Source organism: Emericellopsis cladophorae (assembly GCF_022114955.1).
Source record: "Emericellopsis cladophorae strain MUM 19.33 chromosome Unknown NODE_125_length_21604_cov_182_813908, whole genome shotgun sequence".
In the NCBI taxonomy this organism is placed as follows: Eukaryota; Fungi; Ascomycota; class Sordariomycetes; order Hypocreales; family Bionectriaceae; genus Emericellopsis; species Emericellopsis cladophorae.
The window spans coordinates 5,688-21,604 of NW_026251050.1; the positions used below are offsets into that span (position 1 = coordinate 5,688).

Consider the following 15,917-nt stretch of genomic DNA (forward strand, 5'->3'; position numbering starts at 1 on the left):
TAGCCTAATAAAGGCCCTAACAGCCCCTCTACAGCAGCAATTTCTAGCGCTATTAGGCCTAGTTATCCCTGCTAGAGACCGTGCCACAGAACCTTCAGAGGGCTCTTAGGCACAGAGGGGGTGTTAAAAATAGGGACCCAATGCCCCTATTAGGTGCCTTACGAGGCCCTCTCATATAACACTTACAGGGGCCCCCTAGAACTTACAGGGATCTTTCAGGGGACTGATACAAGGGTCCACAGCGCTTATGAATGCGCTTATGAATGCGCTTATAAATGCGCTTACGAATATAGTGCTTCTAAAGCCTTCTATAATATTCGAAGGTTAGCACTGCCACACTCGCTATTACAAATCAAACCTTCTATAATATTCGAAGGTTCGATATAATCCACTCTTTTACAAGGCATTATAGCGCCCTCACGCCTATAAATATAGGCCTTCATTCACTACTAGATAGTTCTTTTGAATCAAGTTAAGTCATTCTCTTATTTGTTTGCCTACCCTAAAGATCATCGAATTAGTCGCGATCTTCCTTCCACTGTGCCTATAAGAGTACTACTCTTCAATAACTAACTAGCTAGGAAACGCGTAAATAGTCTACTATAGGCGAGCGCGTTACGCGCGCCTTACGATAGTACCCCCGGGCCGCCCCTAACGCTAACTACCGCCTTACTAGTATTAAGGCTATACTACGCTCTACCTATAAGTATCTTATAAGTTCACGTCCTTACGGTCCCCTTGCGAGTTACCGGCTAACCCGTTAGTAACTCCTTGTCGTCGAGGGTTATAATCCCTTTAACGAGGAGCCTAAGTCCGAGGAGGAGGGCGCGGCCCCTAGCGCCTAGATATAGTATAGCTATAGTTTAGGTACGGGGGACCCTTCGGGGCTGATTTTTATTCTTTAATTTTTTAAGAGAAAGTTTAGCGTACGGTCTCCTTATAGTAGCCCGGCGGATCGGCTACGGCCGTATAGCCTTAAATAAAGTTCCTCCCCCCTTGCCTATAAGTCGAGTAAAAATATCGTAAAATTAGCTATATTTAGAGCGGAAAGTCTACGTAGTTATTGCGATCTCGCTACGCTTTAGTCGGGACTATTATAAAATTCTATAGATCTATGAATTTCTTTAAATTCGTCGAGCGCGGCCGTGTCCGTAATGTTCGATAGTGGTTCCTAGGTTAGCTTAGAATAGCCTTTCTACTTTATAAGGCACTCCCTCCGTAGCCCGCGGCCTCGCCGCTTACTTCGTGCGTATAGGATACGTTCGACTAGCTATTCTTATTATTTATTAATTATAATCGTAGGAGGTTAGGTATCGTTAGTCTACTAACCGGCTACTAGGTCTAGGCCCGCCCGCCGTAGCTAGTCGATATAGAAACGCGGATAGATCGTAGAGGGAACGCGTAGTTAGACTACTAGAGGGCTAATAACCTTAGTAACTTTATACTTATAATATAAGGCGTCGAGCTTCTTACTCGGCCTCGTAATATAATAGTTCGCTATTTTTAGCTATACCTTATCGCTAACTTCGAACCGTTCGGCCGGTCGTCGATACGAGTTAGCTAGGTCCTTAGCGCGTTATTATATAGCGGCGATAGCTATTTATACGAAGTCTGTCACCTTGCCTAGCCGGGAGATAAAGTCCCTTATAGCGAGTTCGGGGGAACTCCGCACCTCGTTCGCCTCGTTATCTAGCACTTAAATCGCCGAGGGTTCCTAACCGTATTCGTAGAAAAAAGGGCTGAATATTATAGCAGCGTTCTTCCTACTATTAAGCGCTAATATCGCTACGGGCAGCTAATCCGACTAGTTCGATTAGGCCTAATCGATATAGTAACAAAGGTATACCTAAATCTCTTAATTATTCCTCTCCGAAATCCTATCTATCTAAGGATAGTAGGCGGTGCTTAGACGCTACGTTACCCTTATAAGTCGTTAAAGACTCTTTTAGAATCTTCCCGTCTAGTTCGTCCCTCTATCGCTAACAATAGATACTAGTTTTCCGTAGTAATAATAATAAGATATAAGGAAACGCTACGCGTACGCCTTAGTAGTTATATTACTTATCGCTTCGAGCGTAACCGCTTTCGTTAGTCTATCTATAATCACCTAGAGGTATTATACCTTATCCGACCCTAACTCTAATAAGCTCGTAATAAAGTTTATTACGAGGTCGCTACGGGGTCGCTTTAGGATAAGTAAGGGTTTAAGGAGACCTTATTTTATTTCCCTCTAGATATAGTTCCGGCCGTAAGTATCGTACGCTATAATAAACCTACGTACTAGCTTCGTTATCCCTAGCTAGAAGAACTTCCTCGCTACCGCTTTATAGGTCGTATCCTATCCTAGGTAGCCGACCGATAGGGCTTTATAAATCTTCTATACTACCTATCCGCGTAGCTTATTTATATCGTCCTCGCTATCTCTAGTAATACCCCTAGGGACCTAGATCTTATCCCGGAATAATAACCGCCGGCTAGAATTAATCTAGTATTTTATAATTTAAACCTTAAGCGATAGGCGAGCGGGGAGGCGGTATTCTTAATATAATACCGACCGATATATAGTCTAGTAGACCTTATCCTAGCGAATAGTTTTATCCTAAAGGTTCGCTAAGGCCTCGTCGGTAAAGAAGATATCCACCCCCTCTAAGAGCGGCGAGGAGGCCGTATCTTAGCTACTCCCTAGCGTTCGTAAGAGCGGGTTATTATAAGGGGAGCTCTTAGGGAATATTTTTCGGAAGCGGCTAAGTATATAAGGGTTATCCTCTCCCGCGGGGATATCTTATTCGCGGCGACTTAGTGTATTAGGCGTAGCGGCCTCGTACCCTAGGCGGTAGCGTAGTTAGAAGTTATATTCCTATAACTCTATAGCCTAGCGTACCTATCTTTTATTAAGCTATCGCTTTATAAGGAAGTATATAAGGTTCTTATAGTCCGTGAGGATCGTAAATAACTTATAGTTTCTTAGCTCTGCCCTCTACGCTCTTAAGCCGTATATAATAGCTAGGAGTTCTTTATTATAAATCTCGTAATTATATTCGGCTAGCGATAGCTTCTTCGAGGTATATACGATAGCGTGGCGGTTCCCTTACGAATCTAGCTAGGTTAAGGTCGCTCCTATTACCTAGCCTAACGAGTCGGTTTCTAGCTAGGTCTCTCGCTTAAGGTCGAAGTATTATAGAACTAGCGCTTCGTAGAGCCTACGCTTTAGTTCTAAGAACGCTATATCTTCTTCCTTTAACTAGATAAAGGGGACCCCTTTCCTCGTAAGTACTACTAATAAGAGCGCTATATTAAAGAAATAGTCTATAAAGCCGCGGTAATAGTTTATAAAGCCTAAGAAGCTTTATACTCCCTTTATTATAATAAAGGTATCTTATTCGCGTATAGCTCGTACCTTCTCCGGGTCGTACGATACTCCCTTCTCGGCTTTAATTATATAACTAAGGTAGTTTACTTTCTTTATAATAAACGTACTTTTCTTAGGGTCGAGTAATAGTCCCGCGGTAGCGAGCGCCTTAAGTACCCGCCGTACTTTCGTAAGATAGTCGCTTCTCGACCCGTTCGAGTAGATTAAGATATTATCGATATATATAGTTATAACGTCCCCTAGGAACTCTCGGAGGACGCTATTAATCCTCCGTTAGAACGTAACGGGGGCGTTACTTAGCCCGAACGGGTAAATAGTCTATTTAAATAACCTATACCTCGTCCGGAACGCGGTCTTCTCCTCGTGACCTAGGGCTATCCTAATCTTATAGAAAGCGGCTATTATATCGAGCTTCGTAAACTATTTCGCCGCGGATAAGCTACGGAGTATCTCCGAGATTAGTAAGAATAAGTATCTATCTCTTTTCGTAATCGTGTTCAGGGCTCGGTAATCGTAATAAAACTATAGCCCGCTACCTAGCTTCTTTACGAAGAGTACTAAGGCCGACGCGGGGGAGCTACTAGCTCGCACGAATCCCTTATCGAGTAAGTCCTTTAGTACCTTCCGTAGCACTAAGAGTTCCTCCCTTAATATCTCGTATAAGGGTCCCTACGGTAGTAGCGCCTCGTTACCGCTGCTATCTCGCACTAGGTATACTTCGTGGTCCACTCCTAGTTAATAAGGGGGTAGTTCTATTATATAGTCCGGCAAGAATAGCTTCAGGAAGTCTCGTAAGATATCAGCCGGCACGAAGTCCCTAGGATCTACCGGCGTCTTCGGTACGAGTATATCTTCTATATCTTTTAGCGAGATCGCGCCGATAGTAAGATCATTTAGTTTATAGCGGCGTTCTCGTTAATTTTCCGCTACGAAGACGCTCCCTAATATAAGCTTCGCTAGTTATACTACCTATACCCTACGGGGTTCTTATTCCCTGACTAGGCGGACTACTAGCCCTATACGACCGTGCTAGAGCTACTTCTTCCCTATGTTATAGCTAGTCTTATTACGTGCTATCCACGGGTTACCTAAGAATAGGTCTTAGCTAAGGCCCGGTATTATATAGGCAAAGACCTCTTCTTCGAAGCTATAGATTTCTATTATTAATACTACGACCCCGCTGCTTCTTCTTTACTTAATCTCCTTAGAATATCTTTTTAAGGGGCGGGAACGCTCTTCTACTAGCGGGAGGCTGAGTCTCGTTATAAGGTCTTCGCTTACGACTATATAGTAGTTATAGCTAGAGTCTATTAGGGCTTTCGTAGCGAGTATGCTATTTATTCGTACCTATATGTTACGGTTCTACTAGTTGCTAGCGGCTGGGTACAAGACCCGGCCCAGTTCACCCAGGCACGTGACGCGTGCCCACGAGGACGCACAGACCTCGCAGGGTCTTCACAGGAAAGGGGGACCGTAAATTCCCTCCTCTTTCTCTTTTCTTGTCTTATCGTTAGATAGACTCAATCTAAGCTACCAAGTTATTCCAATAGGGCTTAGCCTATAACACTATATATTTAATAAAGAACTACCTAATAGACTCTTAAACCTCTTCTAACGATTAATCTTAGCTCTCGTGGGCCCCGACGCCCGACTTTACTTCAGGGCTATATTCTTCCCGCTATAGTATCCGGCTCTTCGTCGTCCTCGCTACCGCTACGAGCCTCTTACGAGACCTCTACGACCCTTAGAGACAGATACTCCCGTTTAATATAGCCTTCTTAGCCGTAAGACTAATATATAATTAGTTTTCGCGCCCGGCCCTCGGAGGCACGGCTACCCCGCTATAATAAGCGGTTAACGCCGCTTATTCGGATATTACCGTTACTATCCTTAGGGGTATACGTATAGTTTATTTCGGGTGCGGCCCTTTTACGAGGGAACTACGTCCTCGCGGCCTTATTAGTACTCTCGAGCCTCTACGCGACCCCTTGCACCTTAGTGACCTAGGCGCTATAGTCCTCCGGGAGGTCCACGGGGACGAGTATAGTGCGGAGTCGCTAACTTATCGCACCCGATAAGAAGGCGAGGCGGGTACTATCGGTCTAGAGGCCGCCGCCGGCTTCCGCTAGAATACGCTCGAACTTAGGTAAGAAGGCCGCGAAGGATTATATCTCGCTTTACGTAAGGTTACGTAAAGTCTCTATAGCGCGTGCGCTCTAGTTCGGATCCGCGTAATACCGATCGAGGTAGGCTAAGAACTTATAGGGGTCCTAGTCGGCCTATTCCCCTGCCTTATAGTAGGCCTATATAACACGCTACGCGTTAGTATCTAGATAGCTATTAATAAGGTACTAGCGTTCTCGCTATAAGTTAAAATAGTTCTAGTCTAGCTCGAGCTTATCCTTTATTTAGACTCTCTAGAGGTTATAGTCCTTAGTATTACCTAAGAACTTCGGGGGGTTCGGTAATAGCTTCCTCATAGGGTAGCCGCTAGGTCTTCGCTTAGGAGGCGCCTCGATCGGAATATTAGCCTAAGTTACCTCGTCGGGTACCGCGTCGATAACGACGGGGGGGATAGGCATAGGATATTTAGGCGTGTCTTATTCAGGAGCCTACGAAAGGGCAGGCGTTATAAGCTTATTATAAAGAAGCTACGAAAGCTCTACGATCCGCTCTTATATTAGCCGGAGCGAGGTATTTACTTACTCGGTAACCTATATAGTTACTTACGGGGGTATATCGAATATTTATTCGTTAGATATCGTAGCTCGTGCTATACGAATACGCTACGTCGTTAGATAGATTGTTAGATATATTATAGGCTAGGCCTTGTTAGAATAACTTAGTAGCTTAGATTAAGTCTATCTAACGATAAGGTAAGAAAAGAGAAGGAAGAGGGAATTTCCGGTCCCCCTTTCCTATTAAGACTCTGCGAGGTCCGTGCGTTCTCGCGGGTACGCGTCCCATGTCTAGGTGAACCGGGCTGGGTGTTATACCCAGCCGCCAGCAGCTGGTAGAACCGTAACATATACTTACGAGAACATATAGGCCCCGTAGCGTATTATAAAATAAAGAGCCCGCAAACTCTACTTTCCCTTTTCCTTTCTACTATATCGTTAGATAGACTTAATCTAAGCTACTATGTTATTCTAATAGGGCTTAGCTTATAATCCTAAAAATACTATAGCCCTCGACCTTACCGTAAGCCTACGCTCTAATGTTAATATATAGCTTGCTACACCACGACGCTCCTATAAGCTCGTACTCTTATAGTTAGTATATAGGAAGCCTAGCTTTACTATATTTAGTCTTTACTAGCTCTCTTTAGCTAATAATATAATTATCTACGGAAGATCTACTATCTTATATATGAATTATAACCCGACCGCTTAAGTTAACGATATCCTAGTATACTTACCCGGTAGTTAGTCTAGACCCGAACGTCACACCTTATAGCATTAACAATAAACTAACGTATTTGATATATTAAGTAAGAATACACTATAATTAGAAGAGGATTGTGAAAGTTATATTCTTATAATTTAGACCTAGGATAACTCTAAGAAATAACGTAAAATGTCACAGCTGGTCAAGAGCGGGGACCCACCCTGCACCTGGCAGTCACGTGAACTCGCGCCTGCCTTTGCATTTTGTCGCGATCCCGACCGTCTTCTATTATAGCTCTTCGAGCTACGTCTTATACATAGAGCCTGCCCTACCTGAGGAGTGCCTATCCGTAGCAATAGACTAGATCAGCCTAACCGAGTATTCCCCGTCCTACCTACCGACCGACCCCCCCTAACATTACGTAGCTCCTACCCATAGGACGCTAAACACGATAACCTCCCGCCCGACGCCTCTAGAGTTACCTTAGGATACGCGCGCCTTCGTAGATGCCGTAGCTAGTAACCCTTCTAAATAGTTTCACTTCTATCAATAGGCATACGCCTACATAGAATCCTAAGACACCCAGATTGCGAACCTCACCGATCACATAGCTGCACTAGACGAGAAAACAGCCACCCTCGAAACCAAGATCATCGAGGAGAGCGCGGCTAACCGGAACCTTCTTGCTCAGATGAAGGATAAGGATATGCAGATTATCGAGGCAACCGTGACCGCCCGACTCGCCTAGTAAGCCAGCTTACCGACCGTACGAGTAATCACTCCAGAGGCTTCAGGAACCCCCCCCGCTAAAGAGGTCACAGCTCCTCACTTAGGAACGACTCCGCCGCCTGCTGCCGGATCTACTACCTCCTCCCGACTGTCTAAGAAGCTTCCCGACCCTGATAAGTTTAAAGGATCCCGCCCCGATCTCCGCCGTTTCTTACACTAAATCCACGCGAAAATAACAGCTAACGCCGACCGATTCCCTACCGCTACGAGCCGGTTAACGTACGTAGCCGGTAGGCTTACCGGGAAGGCATACGCCTTAATACTTCCCCGCACCGTCTTTAGAATCCCATAGTTTAGCGACTACCCCGAACTCCTGACTTATCTCGAAAACGCGTTCGGCGACCCTAACCGCGTCTAGAACGCCCAGAACCGCCTACACTAGCTCCGCCAGAGGCACTAAGACTTTAGCACGTATTTCTCGGAGTTCTAACGCCTCGCCTTAGAGGGAGAAATAGCTGATAGTAACCTAACGCCACTACTATTCTAAGGAATATCCCGTGAACTACAGGATATACTACTTCACAACCCGCCCCCTAGCCGGGAGTTCCACTAATACGCCAACCACCTATAGACTCTAGACAACCGATACCGCCAACACCAGCAACAAATCCAGCGTAGCTAACCCCCGAGACCGGCTCTACACCAAAACCAGAGACAAACCTCCCCGCGCAGGGGACGTAGCCCTCCGAACCGCAGCCCTTCACGCCGCACGGTACCCGCCGCTATAACCGCCAACGACCCTATGGACCTAAGCAACCAACGCCGACCATAGGGCCCGAACCAGAGGGAAAACAACCTCTGCTTCCGCTATGGCTCCGATAGTTACTATATTCGAGATTGCCGGAAGCCAGACACCAGACGCACTTAAGCCCGATTTACCGCTTTAAATAGCGAAGACCTGTCCCTTACTAGATCCCCTGACTCTCCCGCGCCGGATAGTCGGAGGTTAATACCCTCCCTAGACCGCACGGAAAACGGAGTGAGCCTGCCCTAAGTCACCGGCAGGTGCTAGCAGAACGTATAACTACTATCCCCGAGAAAACCGCTTGGAGAACGCTTCAAATCTCCTCGGCCGTTGTGCATAGCGTGCCGATTGAGGAGGAATATAACCAACGATCGAACCTAATAATTCTGCCTACTAAACTACTTTTACCCGATAATATTACTTTACCCGCCCCCGTAATACTTAACAGCGGAGCTAAGGGGAAGGCCTTTATCGATAGAAGCTGGGCCGAGAACCATGACCTAAGAATGCACCGACTGACACACCCGATTACGATCGAGGTGTTCGATAGCCGCCCCGCAGAGAGCGGCCAGATCACACACTATATCCGCAGCCGGATACGGATAAACGACCACGAACAGAAGAACATAATGTTATACGTAACCTAACTTGGAAGCTACCCGATCGTGCTTGGGATACCTTGGTTAAAATAACACGACCCTCTCGTTAGCTTTGGAAGCCACACACTACGCTTTAACAGCCCGTACTGCCAACAGCACTATAACATACCCGGACTTTCGTCAAAAGTTATAGCTATGCATACCGTTCCTGCGAAAATCCGCTAGTATCTAAAGCCCGCCCCCGGACCACTAAGCTAACGCGATATCTTTCTAGTATCGTTAAGAGCCGTATCTATATATGCCCGAAGGAGCGATATAAGGCTATTCGCTATCACTATAGCCTAGATCGAAGAGATAATTACAGAACCTACCGAATAAGAACCTGCCTTACCCCTAGAGATCGCCGAGTTCGCTAACGTGTTCTCGCCTAAAGAAGCTAATAAACTACCGCCGCACCGACCTAGAGACCACCATATCTAGTTAAAAGAGGGAAGCACACTACCGTTTAGACCCTTATATAAGATATCTCGAGAGGAACTAAAGACCCTAAAAGAGTGGTTAGAGGAGAACCTGCGAAAAGGATTTATTCGACCAAGCTCCTCCTCTATGGCGTCCCCTATATTGTTCGTTAAGAAGAACGATAGCGGACTACGCTTCTATGTCGATTACCGCGCTCTAAATAACGTTACTATTAAAGACCGATACCCGCTGCCGTTAATTAAGGAATCCCTAAATAACCTAGCTAGCATACGATATTTCTCGAAGATCGATATCGTCTCTACGTTTAATAATATCCGGATACGCGCAGGGGAAGAGTACTTAACCGCCTTCCGCACTCGATTTAGACTATACGAGTCGCTTATTATACTATTTAGAATGACTAGAGCCCCTGCAACCTTCTAGAGGTATATTAATAACGTACTAAGAGAATACCTTAATGTTTTCTATACCGCCTACTTAGACGACATCCTGATCTATAGCCGAACGAGGTCCGAATACGAAGAACACCTACGAATAGTCCTAAAAGCCCTAAGGAACGCTAGGCTATATACTAAGATATTAAAGTACGAATTCTTCGTGACCGAGACGAAATTCCTAGGCTTAATTATCGGCCGAGAGGGAATCCGAATGGACCCTAAGAAAGTCCGGACCGTGAGAAACTAGAAGACGCCGACCTGCGTTACCGATGTGTAAGCCTTTCTGGGTTTCGGTAATTTCTACCGGAGATTTATCCGGGACTACTCGAAGATCACCGCACCCTTGAACCGCCTAACTAGAAAGGGAGTCCCGTTTTATTAGACTACTAACTGCCGTAACGCCTTCGAAGGCCTAAAAACCGCTTTTAGCACCGCCCCGATACTAGCCCCGTTTAACTAGGAAAAGAATGTTATCCTAGAGACAGACGCCTCCGACTACGTCTCCGCTAGGGTGCTATCCTAGGTAGGGGATAATAGGATACTGCGACCTGTTGCCTTCTTCTCGAAGAAGCACACTACTACTAAGTATAACTACGAGATCTACGATAAAGAACTGATAGCTATAATTCGCTGCTTCGAGGAATAGCGCCCGGAGTTAGAGGGAGCCTCTTCACCAATCAAAGTGATCACCGACCACCGCAACCTAGAGTACTTTACCATAACGAAGCTACTAAACCGAAGACAAGCCCGTTAGTCTAAGTTCCTATCACGATTTAAGTTTCAGATCACCTACCGACCCGGGAAGCAAGGTGCCAAGCCCGATGCTTTAACTAGGAGGTCAGAGGATCTCTTAAAGGAGGGGGATGAACGCCTTCTCCACTAGAGCTAGATAGTACTAAAGAGAGAGAACCTGGACCCGAGGGTAAGGTTCCACGCCGCTCGCTTACTAACCGAACTTCCTACCGACTTATCCGACCTCTTTAATAAAGGCTATGCCGCTAATAAAATCCTGGAATCTATTTAAGAAGCGATCCGCAAAGGTAAGCGACGCTATGCCCGTATCACACTATCTAAGTGCACCGAGAACTATAACCGCCTATACTTCCGAGACCGCTTATACGTCCCTAACCACGACGAACTAAAGGCTAAACTACTCCGCCGCTGTCATAAGTCACCCGTTGCCGGACACCCTAGACGAGCCCGCACCTACGATATCCTATCCAGAAGTTACTTCTGGCCAGGCATGCTGGCATACGTGGAAAGATGGATCAAGAACTGTCACACCTGCCGCCGGTCTAACCCGTCCCGAGACGCCTACCAAGGAGTCCTAAAGCCGCTACCGATCCCCGAACGCGCCTGGAGAGACGTGTCAATGGACTTTATCACACACCTGCCTCCGAGCCAGGGATACGACGTAATCCTCGTCGTAGTAGACCGTCTAACGAAGATAAGATACTTAATACCCTATAAAGTAACCTACGATTCGGCTAAGACTGCCCGTCTATACCTACACTATGTCTAGAAGCTACACGGCCTACTATTAACTATTATATCCGACCGAGGCCCCTAGTTTGTTTCTGAGTTCTGGAAGAGCTTGAACCGACAGCTATAGATCAAGAGCCTATTATCAACCGCTATACACCTACAAACGGACGGCCAGACCGAACGCTTTAATACTATCCTAGAACAATACCTACGATCCTACGTATCTTATCTATAAGACGACTAGTCTACCTGGCTCCCGCTAGCTGAATTCGCTACTAACTCCTAGAAATCCGAGACTACTAGTATGTCGCCGTTCTTTACTAACTACGGCTCCCACCCCCGGATGGGGTTCGAACCAGATATCCCTACCGCTAATACTCCCGCCTCCCGGGACGCAGAAAGCTTTATTCGTAAGATAAAGTAGATTAATAAACACCTATAGTCCGAATCAACCGCCGCCCAAGCCCGCTACGAAGACCAAGCGAACCGGAACCGCCGACCTACCCGCACGTATCGTACTAGAGACTTAGTCTAGCTGGACGCCCGAAACCTGCGAACCCTGCGGCCGCAGAAGAAACTAGACTGGAAGAACATCGGCCCCTTAAAGGTCGAGAAGGCCGTGTCGCCGTACGCCTACAAACTAGAACTACCTATAAGTATAAGAGTACACCCTATGTTCTACGTTAACTTACTCCGACCCGCTACTAATAACCCCTATCCCAGACAACGTATCGCACCCCCGCCGCCTATTGAAGTTAATGGGGCTGAAGAGTTTGTGGTATAAGAGATAGTAGATTCCCGCTGGGAACGAAGAGGCCGAGGTAACCCACGATTGCGGTATACTATAAAGTAGGTTGGGTATAATGATCCGACCGAAGAACCCGCAGAGTATCTGGAGAACGCGCAACAGATCGTCGCCAACTACCACCGCCGATATCCCGATAAACCTGGTCCTTGATGAATACTCGCAGGAGCTCGCCCTTGAAAGGGGGGCGTATTGTCACAGCTGGTCAAGAGCGGGGACCCACCCTGCACCTGGCAGTCACGTGAACTCGCGCCTGCCTTTGCATTTTGTCGCGATCCCGACCGTCTTCTGTTGTAGCTCTTCGAGCTACGTCTTGTACATAGAGCCTGCCCTACCTGAGGAGTGCCTATCCGTAGCAATAGACCAGATCAGCCTGACCGAGTGTTCCCCGTCCTACCTGCCGACCGACCCCCCCTGACATAAAACAACTTTTATAATTGCTAGGCTCTTCCTTAAAGTATAATGTAATTTAATAAGTAACAACGTAAGTATTACTATTACTTTCTTTAATTTTGCAATCATACAACCTATGAGAATAAAGTAGGTTAGTAAATTAGCTAGACGGAGGGCATTTTTTCTCGTGAGTCCGAGAACTACTGGGTTCTCTAGTAGCCTTGGAACGAAATAAGTACGAGTATACAATAAAAATCCTGGGGTAGATTAGCACAAGTCTACACTAGGGATTACTCGTTGCCATTAGGATCATCTCTATTTATTTACAATAGTCTTCTTCCTTAAACTCTCTTTGCCTTCCCAACTCCGCCCCTGTTCAACAGCATTCTCTAGCTCGAGAATGCATTTCTCCTTAGAGTAGCAATTACCCAGAGTGATGTTATTTCTCAAGAGTGCGGTCACGCTCCTCAGCTCCCTGCTCCTCTTGAACTCGCCCACCATGCGAGCGATAACTTTTGCATTTACCGTTATGTGCGGACGACTCTTGACATACCAGAACAGTTTCTCATATATTAGAGAAGTACCAGCAATCATTCTGAGGATAGTCGAAGACGTATCAGATGCAGTTAGTGGCCCCAAGAAGTTGATCGCCGCCAAGAACTTCGCACCAAGAATCGTTCCTGAAGAAGCGTCGAAGCAACCCTGCAACACAAGGTTGCGGATCTCAGAATCGTGGGTGAGGCGTGTGCATCCCGGAATGCCCCAGATATTGTTGACGGTGAGCAGAATTTTTAGAAAGGCGCGGTATAGAGCTGTTGCTCCTACAAAAGGGATGAAGGGAATGGATGAGGGGCCCACTGCCTTCCAAAAGACTTCCATCCCGAGCCTCATTGATTCTGTGCCATAGTTAGCGTAAATGAAGAGACCAGTAAACTGCAAAATACCTTTGAGTTTCATGTCGGCCGAGTGGCTTTGCGCTGCAGTCCAGAGAAGCTTCAAGCCGTCCTCAAGCAGTAATGATTTCGTCTGAGCGATAAGGGAGTCGACCCCAGACGTCTGCTGGGACGAATCTGCAAATGTAAGCATGTCCAAATATTATGTATCGGGTGGGACTGTCCTACATTCGTCCGGCTGAGGCATACTAAGCCTGATGATAGCCACCCTCAGCCGTCGTCCAAATTGGCTCTCGAATTGACCGCGGTAGTTGTCGTCGTAGTCTGCAACAGCAGCGTTCATGGAGTCCTTGTCGATTTGATCCATGTCCAGTGACTGATTTCGGCTGCGTAGGGACTTGCACATCTTGTTGAAATGGGAATCGACAAGGGTGTCAAACTGCGTGAAGACGACAACGACGGGTATATCACCGACATCGACGTTGAGGAAGAATTCCCTTTCAGCGCTCTCGATGGGTCGGTTCGATCTGCAGCTGATGCAGTACCTGGAGAATATTGATATTAGATTAAGTTTCCATGATAATGGACAGATGGGCGATACCAAATACAATGCAATTGATCGGCCAGGTTGTGCTGCTCCCGACGAAATTTGATAAATCTTTTAATCTCCCGGACACAACTCAAGTCGCCGGCCTCGAAGCCTCCTGAATCGTGCATAATGAGGTTCTCGTTGTCGCCGGGAAAGGTCACCGGGTGCCATACCCTATCAATCCGCGTGCCGACCGAATAGTGGGAAACTCCTGTCTGTCTCTGACCATCAGTCGAGGTGGCTCTTTCAAAGGTAAATACTTGCGTGAAAAGTGTCAACCTTTTCCGGAGGCACGCCAAAGACGGTAGAGCATATCGTAGACTTCCCAACCCCTGCTTTGCCGATGACCAAGATACGAAACTTGTCGCAGCCGTCAGGTAACATCGGCACTGGGGGCGGGCTCACAACTATCTTTGAGGTATCAATCTCAAGGCGATAGTTATCATTTTGTGCGTTCAAATCGATTGGATCCTCTCTGCGATTGCTAGAGGAGCTCATTCTGTAGGATAGAGAGGCGCAATAATTACGTGAAGATTTTCAAAGAGGGGAACTACTTGCACCCGGATCTTCGAGCGTCGAATCTCGGTCTGCTTTTTTAACAGAGGGACGGCAGATTACACAGACATGGCTGCGTGCGGCTGAGACACATCACCAAGTCTAGACCGCTTCACGTTATGACCTAGCATGGGAAAGCATGCGCTGTCATGCAGCCTATACTAATTATATCGAGAAATAATATCTTATAATTATTCGACTTCTATATATAATCTAGAATAAGGGTATTTAATTCTAGTTAAGGTGACCTAATAACTCTTAGTATATAGAGAATATAATTATAACACGGCTAATGTTATTAAATTAAATATAATTCTAAGAGTCCTCTATCTTAAGTTTATTAATAAAAGTATCGAACTTCTTTTTACAAGTTTTATTTTTATTAAATAATATATTTATGTATGATATAGTTAACAAATAATTATTCTAGATAAACTGATATCTTATATATCGACTCTTCTCCTTTATAATTATTTAATTAGCTGATATATAATAACTAAGTATAATAGTCTTAGACAATAAGGCTAACATTAGTCTAGTACTTTAAGCTTTTTAAAAAGACCTAGAGCTTAGCGTATAATATATATTATACTTTGGAGGTTATATAGCTATTTGACTAAGATATATTTACGCTATATAAAGGTATTTTATACTAGTCATATACATATATAAATACGATAACGATAGGATAGTATTTATAACGCCGTAGCTAATTAGGCTGGGCGTATACGATCCGAGGAGCAGCCGCGCTATAGCTATTTAGGCTAACCGACTAGCTGCCTAAGAACGTTTAAATTAATTATCTTTTTTTTACTTATTTAATCTATCTTTTAGTATATTAACCTAGAACAATTCAGACTCGCTTATAAACTCGACCTTACCAAAAATAAATAAAAATAACGCTAGGAATAAAAAGAAAAATAATAAAAACTCTAAGGCTTAAGAAAAGACTATAATATAGGAAAAACCTATAAAGAATACTATAACAATAGTAAGATAGATTAGGTAGGGAGAGAAGGTATATTCATAAAACTCAAACTTATTTCTTCTTCTATAAGTAGAAATAAGTATATTATACCTAAAGCACTTGGAATATCCGGAGGTTAGGTATAATACTAATAAATCGGGTACGTATTATTAATACTAATATAGCGGTACGCTATAACATCCGAGGCCTCCGTCCTCCGTGATCCCTTGTGACTGCACCGCTGACTTCCTTCGGCCACGGTGTTATATTTTGCCTTAGGCCTATATAGCTTAGATTGCCTAGCTAGCTAGCGATAGGCACCCGTAAGAGCGTATAATTTATTATCATTATTATTATTATTATTATTATTATTATTATTATTATTATTATTATTATTATTATTATTATTATTATTATTATTAT

At 45.2% G+C, this 15,917-nt stretch overlaps 1 protein-coding gene across 1 annotated transcript; it reads right to left on the reverse strand.

The window, feature by feature from the left end:
- Positions 1–13,106: 13,106 nt before the first annotated feature.
- Positions 13,107–14,201, reverse strand: J7T54_005477 (uncharacterized protein; the record flags this gene model as incomplete). The annotated part of the gene is made up of 4 exons (XM_051510558.1): positions 13,107–13,192; positions 13,435–13,560; positions 13,633–13,928; positions 14,146–14,201. 4 exons carry the CDS (start codon positions 14,199–14,201, stop codon positions 13,107–13,109), a joined length of 564 nt encoding a protein of 187 aa, XP_051358553.1.
- Between the last annotated feature and the right edge of the window lie 1,716 nt (positions 14,202–15,917).